This window comes from Marmota flaviventris, chromosome 7 (assembly GCF_047511675.1).
Source record: "Marmota flaviventris isolate mMarFla1 chromosome 7, mMarFla1.hap1, whole genome shotgun sequence".
Classification (NCBI taxonomy): Eukaryota; Metazoa; Chordata; class Mammalia; order Rodentia; family Sciuridae; genus Marmota; species Marmota flaviventris.
This window is the reverse complement of record NC_092504.1, coordinates 20433709-20448785: the sequence shown is the minus strand read 5'-3', so window position 1 is coordinate 20448785 and position 15077 is coordinate 20433709. Positions and strand designations below refer to the sequence as shown.

The following is a 15077-nucleotide window of genomic DNA, read 5'->3' as shown; positions in this document are numbered from 1 at the left end:
AAGGCAAAGCTATTATTACATACTCTGGTCCTCTGAGTTCTGTTCTGATCTTTCTAAAGCCAATATGAGTTCTAGAAACAAGGTCTCATCTGAAGCTACAATTGGCTATTGATCAATTTATGGCTGAAGATTCGGTACCTTCACTTAGGAAAGGGACAGTGTTCTGAGGTGTCCAAGATCACTCTCCCTAGTGTTGTGCAATGTTTACCTGCAGACATGGCCGAGAGACTAAGAACACTAGAAGAGTCAGCATACTAGAAACAAAAAACATGGCAACAGGGCAGCACTTCTGAGTTTACAAAACATGCTTTAATCCACAATCACAGGTTATTCAGCTTCTCTAGGCCTGATTTTCTCATCTGTGAAATCTGAAGGTTGAACTAGACTGGCCTCTACTAAAGTGCCTTTGGAACACACAACTGTTCAGAGTCTCTTGATAACCCCAAGTCCTCAGCTCCTTAGAGTTCTGATGGGAGAAAACTTGTGTGGCACTCAAGAGGGTAACTCCGGACCATATGGGTCCAAATCTGAAGGCTTAGCACTAAATTTCACATATAACACTAAATGGGCTCTTTAAATGCCCCTAGCTTGTCTCATCTCTAAAATTAGGCACATAATCTCATAGGGCTGTAGTGATTGAAAATGGCTATTAAACACCATATACAAGGTCACCGATATGAGTTTGCCCTCAATCTTGCTTCTTCCCTGCCCCTCAGTTCAAGTTCACTTATCATCTTAGCTAACTATTGAGAAATGCTAGTAGGACCTAAAATGAAGGAAATCCAAATATTATCAAGTAACTAGCAGATTTTTAGAAATTGCTCCATTTCACTGTCTGGAGACAGGGTCTTTAGAAAGTAATTTAGATTGGTTGGGCAATGTAGCTCAGTGGCTGAGTGCTTGCCTAGCGCAAGGCCCTAGGTTCCATACACAGCTTGGCCAAAGAAAAGGGGCGGGGAGCCAGGTGTGGTGGTGGCAGGCCTGTAATCCATTACTTTGAAGGCTAAGGTAGGTGGGCTGCAGGTTGAAGGGCAACAAGGCGAGACCTTGTTGCAAAATAAAACTTAGAGAAGTTAAGGTTAAACAGGATCATCACGGTGGGCTTTTTAAGAAAATAAACCACTTTGTCATGTGAAGGTAGAGAAAGTGGCTACCTGCAAGTCAGGAAGAGGCCCCTCACCAGAACCGGACTGTGCTGGCAGCTGAACTAATATATGCCTTAGTAAGAAAGTTTAAGAAATATCTAAACCCTAGCTGGGCTTACAGCCCCTGAAGCATTACCAAACATTTAAACATCCCTACCTGTCCTAACCAGTTCTCGTCGTCTGCACTAGATTAATGTTAGGCATGGATATCTGTGCTTCCAGGTGAACAGCTGCACATTCCACTATCCTGCAGCTGAAGTTCTTACTAAAGACCACAATTTGCACCTTAGAAATTTATTAGACACTAGTATATTCCTAGCTCCTAAGAGCTCTGCTTGCTAGGATTACCAGTAACAAAAGCCTGACATCAGTGATAACACTGATCAACAGTCTTCAAAGTCACAATTATTCTTTCCTCCTAGAACTTTTTATTATGTGATATAAGTATCTGAACTTAAGTTGGAAAAGATTAAGGAGAACAACACAGAGGAGGGCAGCCTTGCACAGAGAAGTTCTAGGGAAACAGAAAAGCCATCAGCCAGCTCCCACGGCCCCTGCAGGAATGAATGAGCCATGTCTTAACTCTCTTATATGACGCAGGTGGGCTGTTTCTACATTGGCACTTGGACTAAGTAGATAGTAGCAACTCTTCTCTGTCCAGCACCAGCAGAAAGGATCCAATAGGCAAAGGAGCGAGAAACAAGTGACCTGCACACTGGCCTGAACATAATGAGGGCAGTGGAGCAGAGGAGGTGGAGAGCAGGAACTGCGCTCACATGCCAGCAGAAGCTCGAGTGATTAACTTTACAGCAGATGCTCGCACTGTACCATGTTAGAGGTCCACCTTCCAGATCAAAATCTTCTGCAAACCCAACACTTATAAATAACCTATTTGAATTTAGTATGAATGTTTCTTGCCATTAAACCCTTATTTCTCTACACCAGAGACTACTTACCTCTACTTTCAATAAAACCAAAAAGTAGTCATGACTTCCACATACACAAGGATTACAGCTCTGAACTCTTTATTTAACACTCATATAAGAAAACAGGCGACCTTATCCTTAATGTCATCTTAAGATCTGGACAGGTCTTGGGTCTTCCCACTATCTGGGCCTTGTGCTTCAGGTTCTAGCCCTGGCCTGAGTCTGAACTCCTCATTTGTTTATAACATGCAAATTTCATCTCTCCTTTGGCTGTTTCCTAGTACTAATTCTTTTATGGTTACTTTTTAGTGTACTTTTTTTTTTTTTTTTTTAAAAAAAGGGGAGACTTCCTTCTGTGAGCATTCACTTTACTAGATATAGAAACCTTGCCTCCTGCATCCTCCAAGCCAGTGACCATATTAGTGGTTCAACGACAGACAATATATTTAATATAACTTTGAAAAGACTGCTCAAAAAGTGATCATATACTATTTAAAGCAAGAATCACAATATTGTTATTAATTATAAACCAAATGACCCACACTGTCAGTAGCAACTTTTAGAGGCCTCACAACTCAAGTTCAAAGTAAATTATTATTCAAGTCATTATTTTAAAAGCAAGATGTGTTTAACAAAACTCCTTACAGTGTTTCTTTGGGAAGGGAGATAAGAACTGAACTTGTTATGACTTAAACATTATAAAATTTCTTTCTTCAAATTTCTGTCTCCATGTTAAACCAAGAATACTTTGTCGCTACTTCCTGGAGTCCCACCTGCAAAGGCACAAACCACTGAGTGTTCTTTGGAATACCAGACCAAATGATAACCCCATGCTGGAAAAGCAAGTTATTGCTACTTGTGATGCTTCAAGTTCACTGATATTAGCTTTTAAATGATCCTGAATGGGAGGTACATCTTGTTTCTCCATAAAAATCACCTTTCTTTAAAGTACTAGTTAAAATCATTGAAAAAGGAATTGATTTGGCACAATTATCACTTTGATGTGATGTAGAGGACAAGGTAAGATTGTAAATACACAAACTAATAGAGAATTTAACTTTATCTTTATGAAGTTTTCTGAAATCAAAGACGATAATACATGCATCAGGCACATCCAACAGAAGACTTTTACAATGGTTTACATTTCCTTTTTATTTATTCCTTGAAACTGCCCGTATTGCAGGTTTTTCATGGATGAAATATGGAACTGAGCAGATTCTTTTTTTCTACAAAATTATGGTATAAACTTGCTCAATTTTCTATCTTATTGCTAATAAACCTTACAGGCGCACAGTTTGTAAAATAAACCCCTTAAGGACTGAATGTGTAGAGCATGCTGCAAGGTACAAGAAATAAGCTAAAAATGAGCGTATAAACCTACATCTGGACCAACACAGTATTGAATGCTGGCAAACATTTACCACGACACAGGGAAAAATTAATAAAGGAAATACAGTTCAGTCCTGAAAGGGTTAAATAGAAACCCTAATATATTATTGTTTCTAACCATCCATCCCATATTACAGTGCTTGAAAACAAAGTCAAAAGTCTGGCACAGAAAATTACACACATTTGTTCAGTACTCATCAGAAACACAGCTGCTTTTGAAATCAAAGTTAACTTGGTTAATAATTGAATAGCATTGTTTCAAAAAGCACCCCCGCCCCAATGGATTTTCTGGCTTACATGACTAGTTAGGTTAGTTCCCAAAAATGGCACTGGGAATTTTCTGCGAGCACACAGATGGTACCGGTTTCATTAAAAATAAGAGCAAAAAACCTAACCAGTTACGATGGCCAGTAAGTCTATGTTGTAAGAGTGACAAATATTTCACTAATTAATTCTATGTGAGGTGTAGTTAGTTGCCATGGTTTCAGAAAAGTCAGCAGCAAGTTAAATATTGTACTAGTGTTTGATTCTGAATTCATTCAAAAATATAAAGGGCATTTTACATTTAAAGTCATTAGCTTGCCTTCCGAATCTATGTGATAAATTTGATGCAACTAATAAAAATGTGCGGGGTCACAGACTCAGTTTCTATGCAGATTTTGAGAAACTGCATAGAAAAACAGGAGCATAAGATTCATTTCTAAACCAAACATTCAAAAACATCAAAACACTACACTCTAACTGAAGCCACCACTAGAGGAGAGTCTTTATGAGGGTAAATGACCAGCATCTCTTAACAATGCCACCATTAGGGAAGGGACATATTGTACTGTAACTGGAGGACAGGGCTGACATAAACTGTGTACTGAAAATGATTCACCAATCCACGAGAAGGATTTTAAAAAGCAGCTGACAAAAGATACTGATGAACAACAAGCTATAACAGATGTATCGTTTTACTCCTTAGTCTGTGGTATGAAATGGCATAAAATGGGGGGGAATGCCAATAATAAGTACATTCTTGGACTTTAAAAAAACAGTGAAAGGGTTTTCAGTCTAATATTTTCATTATCTTATTAAGACACAAAAGAACAGCAATAAGAGATAAACATTAAAATAAGCATAAGTTCATTTTAGTAAAGCCATGAACTTGGAAAATTATTTTGAGCTGCAAAGCTGGGTAAGGGATAGTTTGTTCTTCAAAAACCATCTCATTTGTTATTGGTTAATTTAGTTTGATTTCTTAACTAGAAACCAAATTTAGAAAGTGGAAGAAACTTGTGGCCCACTAAAAGTAAAGCAGCACTGAAAACACTTCCCACTCTGAACAAAAGCACTGTATAATGACCACGTCTGTGACTAGACAGAGAGAATAAACTCTACCCAGAAACAAGCAACTCTGCAAGAAAAAGCTAGTGAGCAGTTACAACAAAGAAAGATAAGGCCACAATGAGTTCTGCCATTCATCACTGAAACAGACAGACAGTGTGAGGCAGGATTCGCTCAGGAGTGAGTGAGTGAGTTGAGCAGATCTGAAGAAAGGCTATATATAAAATCATGCAGCCTGGGGTGATTAAGAAGGCTTGCAGTAAGAGAAAACCGCAGTAACTTTGATTTAACCACCTCACATGTTTTACAAATGACTTTCCCCTTGAAAATTGAGGAAAAGGCAATTTAAAGATGTCGGAAATATTATTTACAGTGGCATAGTTGAAGCAAAGGAGTGATGAAGAAAACAAAGCAGAAAGAAAATGCTAAGAAATGATTTTTTTTAAAGTCTATTAATGGAAACTTTGAAAATAGCCCAGGACACCAGAAAGACACTGGAAATGCTGTAGGAAGTTACAGTTTTGCATTCATAAGGTACTTGTGGCTCCTGTTTTACGGGACAGTAAAAGCTTACCACAATCTAGAGGTAGTTTTTACTCTAAGAAGGATGATTGTATAACTAGACGGTGTCCCAGGACATTATACATGTGGTTCCTCTACTAAATGTAACCCGATGAGTCTGCTGTAATTCCAAAGAAATGGAACAAAGGCAAACCAAGATGCAGGAATGGAAGCAATATAAACTGGCAAGGTTAGCATGCAAGGCTGACACAGCCCTGAATGCAAGCAAATCTTAACTGAAAGGAAAAGAAATGTTTTCTGAGTAAGAGACATTTGTGGAGACACTCGGTATGGAGTAAGAGAAAACAGAAAAAGGCAGACAGAAAAAAGGAAAACATAAGTTACATTTGCATTTTCATAAACTTACAACTATCTGTTTCTAAGGTATGTCTTCCAGCTATTTTAGTTGATCATCTAATAAAAGCATCTTATGTTTTAAGATTACAATGATGTTCTTGCCTAGGCTACCAAAAAAAAAAAAAAAAAAGGTAATAATAAAACATTTGCTGAGATTTTCCTCATTCTACCATAGGGCACCATCTACCACTTGGTAGTAAATACTTCTCATGATATTTTTTTGTCATTTGCCAACAAGGTAGCAAACACCCTGCTGAATTAAATCACTGGGAACATTCTGAGTTCAAAATAAAACGTTTAACTTACACATAATACAAGTTATGTACAAGATTAGGAGGGGGTAACCTGAACAAACCCTGGAACACAGATGTGTGGATGTACGGGAAAGGGGGAGAAAACACTTCAAATACCAACATGTTCTGCGCCATTAACTCAGTAATGACTAAATGGCCACACTGAATTCCATGTAAATGTTAGAACCTCTTGGATTACCACTATAAATACATTTTTTTTTTAAAAAAAGGAAAATACAGAAATAACTACCAACAGTGTCTGAGAATAGAGACTAAGTTAACATACATTGCATGTATTGCAGGCAAGGCGGAGGCATTTTCTTTAAAGCTTTTGCACAGACTTCATATAATCTTAAAAAAAAAAAAAAAATGCAGGCCTTTACAAGATTTGACTTGCTGAAATCAAAACATTTCCACCTCATGAAAAGTCATAAGATTTCAGCTTAAAAAAAAAAAAAAGTTCCAGCCTTAGACCAAAAGAACCTGGAAGAGTGTGTTAATTAAACAAGTGGTCAGGCTTGGAACCTGAATGTACTTTAGAGCAAAAGCTCAAAGGGGGTGGGGAAAACAACCTATTTGGTAACAAGGTATACTATATACTGTGATATAAAAAAAGGTATGGTGAAAATGTACCTTTTACTAAAGCTTATACAAGTTCCTTGGTCCATAAAAACTATGTTAGATTTGTGCCTTCTAGTTTGCTTAATGTTTATTCCAGCCACATTATCTATTTCTTGCCCATTTAAACAAAACCAAACAAAACCAACCAACCAAACAACAGCAACAAGAACAACAAAAAACAGCTGAAAAACTTGATTTCCAACAGTCTGTACATACTGATGTTTTTCTGTTTTACTGTGGCTTCTGCATTTCAACTCAGCACTTGCAGGTAATGGGTTTTTTAATGGTATCACCTGGTATGAAGTTTTCCCAAGAAACCACAAAAGATTGTTCATTTTTTTCTTTCCTTTTTTTTTTTTTTTTTTGTCAACTTTTTGCCACACTCAAGTCAGTTTAAGTCCTAGCAAAAAGACGGTAGTTAGGACACCACTGTTGCTGTAGATGATGTGACACTGGTTGAATTTGTGCTGGCATTTGTGTAACTCCCCTCGCTGTTTGTGTTTGATTCGTTCGGGGGCACTTGGCTTGAATTGGCTCGAAGGATTGCTCCAGCTGCACTGCAGTGTGGCCGTGGCCCTGGTTCCGGTGTGTAGGTAAAGGTAAGGCTGGTGGAATAAATGATTCCATCATTACGAACCAAAGTTACTGGAACCTGAACTGGCTGCCGGACCCATCTCCAACCTTCTCGGAATGCAGAAATGTCTGGAACAACACAGAGCATGCTCTCTCCACATCTGAGAAGGAAAAATAAATCACTTAAAAGCACTTTTAATAGCAGTAAAACATTTTAGAAATGAAACAACGTTGTTTAATAAAGTACAATGGATGTCAGAAAATAACTCATGTATCCCACCCCTGACAACCTCTGATGATGTACCTGTACATAGTTTCAGCTTCTACATCCCCAAACCACACTCGTAAATTTGGAGTGAAATTCTGTCCTGTGAGTTCAAGCATTGCTACGTCCCCGCCGCCATTCAACTGCAATTTACAGAAAATCATTTTTAATTAAAGTATACAAATTAGGTTCTCATTTATCTTTCAACATCTATAAAATGTTTATTTTAAAAGGCTTGATCATAAAGCTAGCTAAAAATATCTCAAGATAACATATAAGTTGATTTAAATTTCTTTGCATGCATGTTGCTCCTATTTTTCTTTTCTTCCTTTCTCTTTTTTTTTTTTTTGATAATGGGGATTGAACCCAGGGGCACTTTTCCATCAAGCTACATCTCCAGCCCCTTTTATTTTTTGAAACAGGTTCTTGCTAGGTTGCTGAGGCCAGCCTCAAACTTCGTGTTCCTCCTGCCTCAGTTTCTCAAGTGGCTGGGATTTCAGGCATATGCCACCATGCCTGACCTTATTTTCACTTTTATTGCAACAAATAATGTGTAACAAAATCCCCAGATTGCAAAATTAAAAAAAAAAAAAAATCAGAATTACTGTGAAATAAACGATGCCAAGCTATAGCTGAAAATAGCTGCAAAAAGTTAAGTTACGTTGTGACTAAGTGGTCTCACCTGAAGACTTTCTACGACAGGCACAGGGGTGACTGGGGCAAGGACAGGGCCCATTCCCTCATAAAATGTATACTCTGCCTTATCTGTGCTAATGATTGTCCAGGAAGCTCCATCATTTATCATTTCTTTATTTGGTTCTTTCGGGCATGGAGTGGCCTTATGGAGAAAGAATGTTCAGAAACTGAGTTTTATATATAATACGGCATATTAAAAACTTCCAACAACATTTGCAGAGTGTTTATAGTTTTTACAGAGTGTCATTAAACAAGGAGAACTCAAGTATATTGCTTTGTCAGCATATTTAATATATTCACATATTCATATTCATATTTATATTATATGTTCAACAGAATATTAATATGAAAACCAAACAGCCATTTTGTTATAAAATATTTCAGTGATATATTAAATAACTAATAATACGTTTCAGTACATCCCTTAATAGTACACATTACTGGTACAATTTCATTAATACAAGATCAGTTTCTGAGATGCAAAATAGATGCTTAAAATTCTTAAGGGCCCTCTAAGACACAGACACCATGGGAGCCCCTTATGTTTAGAGGATAGCTAGAAGCTAATGCATTTTCAGCAGAAGAAACCAAGATCAGGACTGGCGACCTCCTACTCCTGCCATATACACCGAGACAGGGGACCCAGGTCACTCATTAGTGTGTGTGACCATCTCTCTGGAATGGGAATTTACAAAGGAGTTTACATGAAACTGTAACCGTACTATTAAATCACATGCCCTTCTCATAATGTTCTTGTGAAACCTGAGTGTGATGCAGCTAAAAATTAGCTTTTGAATCATGTCGTCATTACTATCTTGGGAGATCCCAATGTAAATCTGATGAAAATTTGAACCCTCTTTCAGAAAAATGTTTTCCCTTTACAATGTGTGTACATGATTTCAGAACATTCTCTAAACACATGGAAATCTATTTCTAGATATTACAAGGGGGCTCTCTGTTCCCCTAAAGCCCCTGAAACATTTTACAGTTTCAAGTTTCTCCCTGAGGTAGAATCACAGGCATGTCTAGGGACCCTTGGATCTGAGATAAATATCTGAATACAGTTTCATGTATTTGGATACAATTAAAAACAAATTAGAATTTCATGTTTCTGTAAACTGCTAATCCATTTATACATTTCATTTATTTATTGTGCTGGGGATCTAACCCAGCGCCCTTAGGTATTACTGAGTTACACCCCCAGCCCTACTTGCATATTTTAGATTTCAGCAGTAATTTTAAGACATACCTGAAACTGGATTATTCTTTCTTGAGAAAGGCACAAGTACATTCTTTCTGTATCCTTCAGGTAAAATGCACATTTATGGAGTTGTGACACAGGATCATCTGCATCCAGTAATGCTGTCTGTTTATCAACTTTCCTAATTATCTATATTTCAACAATGAAAAAATAAAAGGTCATCCACACATGAAAAGAGTTATCATTTTGTAGAGTGTCAAGAATACACAGAACATTTATGCTATAAAATAATATATCACAGTTAAATGACCTTATCTACACAGAAAAACATAAGGCTAGGAATAAAAAAATAATCCTTTAAGATGGCGGGCGTGTCAGAATGTGAAATTGTTACTCTCTTCATGAAAATCTAAAAAAAAAAAAAAAAAAAAAAGAGCAGACCACTTGTTTTCTAGATAAACATTAATACACATATAAATCATCCCATGTTCTTGTGAAAAATACAGGTTCTAATGAGGCATGGCTCATGTGGGGCCTGATACTCGACATTTCTAACAAATTCCCAGGTGATGTTAATGCTTCTGGTCTGTGGACCAGCTAGTTCTGATGATATTCCCAATAATATACAAATATTACAATGATGAAGGAGAAAATCCCTAGATGGCCACTGTGGGCGTGCTAGTCAGTGCAGACATTTTATATCCATTACCCAATTGTTTAAATACTTAATAGAAAGTAAACTAAAATAGTTTTTGCAAAAAATGGGCTCAGAGAGGTAAGGTAAACTGCTCAAAATTCTCAGATTGGTAGCTAAAGGACCAGAACATGATCCCAGAGTTGGCTATCTTATCTTTTCCTACAGTACTCTATAATCTTATAACCCAAATAGTCCACAAAACACATATGGTTAGCTGATACTAACAGACCTTAATGACACTTAACACATAGAAGGAAATCATTAAATAAATGAAGATGAGGGTAGTAAAACTGCTTTTAATTTCCTTTCTCCTTTTTATTGGTCAATCCCAACAGCTATAAACTATTTCTCATCTTAAAATCAAGAGTAAAAAAAATCCCTCTCTGGAGTGCATATCCCTGTCCCTCCATCTTACTAACTCTGTTGTTTCTCTTTTCCCTTGAGAGCAAAGGCCTCTTCTCCACTGTCCCATCTCTTGTAATCTCTCCGGTCTTGTCCCAAAGATTTCATTACAACTGCTCATGAAGGCCACTGAGGATTTCCAGACAGATGACCTCATGGCATTTCTCCTTCATTGTCTTACTTCACTTTCTTGGAGGCATATGGCAGAGACATTCTCCTCTGGGAGCCAAAAGGGCTCTCACCAACTTGTAGGGTGTGCAGTGCTGAGTCCTGACTTCTTCTTTAATAATCTATACTCTATTCAATGTAGAGTTTGACTTCTCTCACCTCTAGATCTCTAGGCCTATTCTCTCTCCTGCATTAACTTTTATATTTAACTACCTAATCAATATACTGTTTTTTAAACAAAGGAAATATATTCTCTCACAGTTCTTGAGGCCAGAAGTCCAAGATCACCTATTCAACATTTCTATCTTATGATGTCCAATATATGCAACTAAAGTTTAACATAGCAAAAGCAGGATTTTGACTTTCTTAAACTGATCCTTTCTCAACTCAACAATTCAATAAATGACTTCAACTGCCACATCCTTATTGCTTTCTCCACACAGTAATCAGAACTATCCTTCTGGACATAGATAGGCCATCATCCTGTTTAAAAACCCTCCAGTGGCCTTCTATCATAAGAAAGTAAGATATTGCCCTTTACCTTAGACAGAGAGGGACCCTAAAGATCTTCCCAAGCTAACTTTGCAGCTTCATTTCCTGCCCTTGCACCTGCCTCTCTTTGCTCTGGCTACACTGGTCCTCACACATTCCTGTCTTAATTTCTGCTGGACTCAATCTGTCAGGCTAAAGTGCTCCTCACCAGTTCCTTGACTCCATTCTGGTCTCTCATCAAACACTGTCACTTTAGAAAGACTTCCATGAACTCTCTAAGCCCTGTCCAATCCTCCACCTCTTTATCTCACTTTTTAAAAAATTACCTTCACAACAGTTTTATTTATTTTTTCTTCTTATTTTTATGTGGTCCTGGGGATTGAACCCAGTGCCTCATGTGTGCTAGGTGAGCGCTCTACCACTGAGCTACAGCCCCAGCCTCACAGTTTCTTTAAATCGACTTAGGAAAATGTCATCTTTCCTCTCCCCTCCTAGATCTGATAAGCATAAAACTTATTACAAAAATAAAAAATACTGAAATATATACATTAATCTACCATAAGTCTCTGAAATGTCACCAACTCTCCTTCACCCCATAACCCAAAGGTAAAATGGCCAAATTATTTTTCTAATCCTTGTGTCCTCAAATATACCCTTCATCACTAGCTAAAGTCTCATTTGTGGGAAAGGCTTTAATCTGTACAGTAGAACACTTACATACTTTCTTGAGGGGAGGACAATTTTGTCCTTTCAACCTCAAACTCAAGGAAGACAGTGGTCCTGCCCTGCAACAGTATCAAAAACTTAACATTTAGCATACAATTCTTTCTTTACAGAACAGGTCCAAGGGTGAATGAAGCGTTACTTCTTCCTCCTTCCTCCTTGGTGCTGTCCTCCTTTTCTCTTGCCACCCACGCCAGGTGGCCCGGCATGCATTTTGCCTCCCAAACTTCCTTTCCTCTTCCCTTTCTGGCTGGGCGGGAGCCTTTACTCTTGCCTCCAAGACCTTGCAGGTTCCCTTTCCTCTTGCCCTTCTGGCTCATTTTTCTCCTTTTGGCAGCCTCCTCCTGGTCCTCTTCTCTCATCTGCTTGCTGCTGGCTCTCATTACATCCAGTTGAGGCTTTTTGCTACTCATGACTCGAAGTAGCTCCAACTGGTTCTTTCTCTCGGCTCTGAAGTCCCCAAAAAGGGGCTGAAACTTCCTCTTCTTGCCTGAACCCCGGGAAGCCAACTCCTTGGGGAGGCGAGCGCCCCACAGAGGTGGTGGAGATCTTGGCCACCTGCATAGCGCGGCCCAGCTCCTCCTTACTCTGGTGTCTGGTAGAGTGCATACCAGCCGCGCTGGGGAGCTGCATCTTGTGCGCACCGGCCAGATTATGCAGCCAGTTCAGCTTGTTCTTGGCCACGCATTCCTTCTTGGCCTGAATCCGCTTGGCGAACTGGTCTTCTAGGGGGTTGGCGCCACTGGGAACCTCGATCAGCCATTCCTTGGTGTCATCCCGGGTGCGCTTGTAGCCCCAGCGCGGCTGCTGCCACTAGCCGCTCACCTAGTCCCACACCAGATAGTTTTTCTTCTCAGGATGGATGCCCTTAAGGTGCGTGAACTGCTGCCAGCGTTCGGCTTCTCACGCAGCAGGCACATGGTAGGCTCCAGTAGCCAGGCCACCAGCACCTCTTCCACATGCTCTGTGGGCAGCTGCCACAGCTGGTTGATGAGCAGTTGCGTATTGTCCTGTGCCAAGGCCCACAGCTTGGCTTCTGGCGTGGGTCCCACCTGCCGCAGCACTGGGCGGGTGTGTGTGTGTGTGTGTGTGTGTGTGTGTTCCAGTTGAAAGCCAGCAGGTTACCCAGGTCAAATTCCAGCTCCAGATATCCTTGTGCACTATGGTGCATTGCAGCTTCTCTGCCTCTTCCTGCTCCGCCTTTGCCAGCAGCGCCTCCACTTCTGGCTCCAGGTCCGTCCCCTAGCTCTGAGGTTAATAGCTAAAGTCACTTCTCCTCTTTATCTCATTTTAATTGGCCTTTTTATCACTACATAAATCTTTAAAGATATTTTCTGTCTAGCTTCCTACCAGAATGTAAGCTCCACAAGGAGAGGAATTGTTCTGTTTGCTGCTGTTATTTCCAGCCTCTCGGCAGTGCCAGGCACACTTCAGAAGGTGCTCAGGACTGTGTGGAAAATGCATGCGCATATGCACCTACCATGTAATGCTCTGTGTCCTTATAGCAACTACCCCCAACAACTGTGAGGACTGAACTAATCAATGTGGTGCTCACAGAGCTGCTACTAATATTGTGCAATGTTACTGATTTCACTACTTCATTCATGCCTCACTGACATTCAGAGATCATCCTACTTCAGCTAAGCCACAACTGTAGACAGCTCTAATCTTTAGTTTGGGTTCCTCGTGTTTACACATTTTTAGCTCTGCATTATTTTTAGTCAAAATATTTGTCATCCTACCAAAAGTAATTTTTAAGTTAAAAGAGTGACTACATTTTCAGTGATTATAGCTTCTAAGATAGTCGGAGACTAATTAACTCAAGCAATGTTTTAATTCAATGTTCAAGGGCTACATTTAAATTTAATGAGGTCTGGATTTTAGAGAAATAACTGATTTTAAAAATGATGTAAATCTCAAGCTTCCCAGAAGTCTTGGAATTACTTAACATCTTAACCAGTTAATTCTACAACTGGAATCTGTGTGCCTGTTATTTCAATACTGGCTAGTAATAGTACCCACACTGACCACACTTGGTATGTTTTCATTTCCCTCAACAGTACTTCAGACCTAGACACTGATGAATGACTTTGTTCTCACCAATAAAGAAGCCAAAATGGCATTAAAATTTTACCCTGATAATGTTTTTAACTATTAAGAGAAAGAAATTTTGAGAAAAAAGGGAGTACAAACTTATTACAACTCAGATATGTGTGTGGTGAATTGTACATTCATTATACTTTGGGGGCTGCTTGAGTAACAGGCCTTTTCCTCTAAGCAAGCTGGTTTGGTACATTTTGTTGGTGCAATCACTATATTTCAGAGACTAAGAGAATACAGCCCTCAGAACAGAGGCTTATTTTATTCATTTTCCTAACACTGTACCTGCCTAGTAAACACTGGCTGGTTCTATGTTATTGGGCTGCTCATCCAAATGGAGTGATGTGCATTCTAAACGGCACAAAGAGCAAATACTACTAGTGTGACTTCAACACATCAACACCTAAGGAATAGAACAAATCTTAGATGCTCCTACCCCCGGAGTATCTGACATACTGATGAGTTTGTACAATTAAGGGGTTAATAGTTAGTTTCTAGTTAGTTGACTTGACCTGGATACACAATCTGTTTTGAGAGCACTCTAAAACACCAGGATTTTCACTAGGACACTTATTCCACCAAAATTTGGTCAGGGAAGAACAGTGTTTCCAAGCAAAGCTCTCCAATGAGGCTAACATTTTAGGAAGTATCAAGAACAACTTTCAGGGCTGGGGTTGTGGCTCAATGGCAGAGCACTCGCCTTGCATGTGCAAGGGTTCAATCCTCAGCACCATATAAAAATAAATAAATAAAACAAAGGTACTGTGTCCAGTACCTTTATAAATAAATATTTAAAAAAACCTTTCAGATAATAAGGTAGGATTAACAACTTTCTTCTCTTTTGGGGAAGGTACTGGGGTTTGAATCCCCAGGGAAGCTATACCAGTGAGCTACATCCCCTGTTCTTTTTATTTGTTTTATTTGTCGAGACAGGGTCTCACTAATTTGCTGAGGCTGGCCTCTAACTTGTGATAGTCCTGCTTTGATGTTCTGAATCACTGGGATTACAGGCATGCAACCCCACATCTGCTGAGGATAATTTTTTTAAGAGCATATAAGAGCTAAAGAATGTTTGTACCTGTTGAAAACTGCACATCAGTAGAGATCAAACTGCATATCAAGAGGTATAGGAAGTAGTG

The 15077-nt window shown here is 39.1% G+C and overlaps 1 protein-coding gene and 1 pseudogene across 5 annotated transcripts in view; both read right to left on the bottom strand.

Moving 5' to 3' along the window:
- Nucleotides 1–3116: 3116 nt before the first annotated feature.
- Nucleotides 3117–15077, bottom strand: part of Rbpj (recombination signal binding protein for immunoglobulin kappa J region) — a 216603-nt gene continuing 204642 nt past the window's right edge. For 3 of the 5 annotated variants that reach the window (XM_027938958.3, XM_071614200.1, XM_071614201.1), the window contains 4 exons: nucleotides 9405–9545; nucleotides 8142–8297; nucleotides 7499–7602; nucleotides 3117–7355 (listed from right to left, as the gene is read on the bottom strand). In XM_027938958.3, the coding sequence (XP_027794759.1) occupies nucleotides 7040–7355; nucleotides 7499–7602; nucleotides 8142–8297; nucleotides 9405–9545 (717 nt within the window). In that variant the 3' untranslated portion in view covers nucleotides 3117–7039. The remainder of the gene's footprint in view (nucleotides 7356–7498; nucleotides 7603–8141; nucleotides 8298–9404; nucleotides 9546–15077) is intronic. The other 2 variants (XM_071614202.1, XM_071614203.1) reach the window with 2 other exon arrangements.
- Nucleotides 9571–13302, bottom strand: LOC114093960 (ribosome biogenesis regulatory protein homolog; annotated as a pseudogene).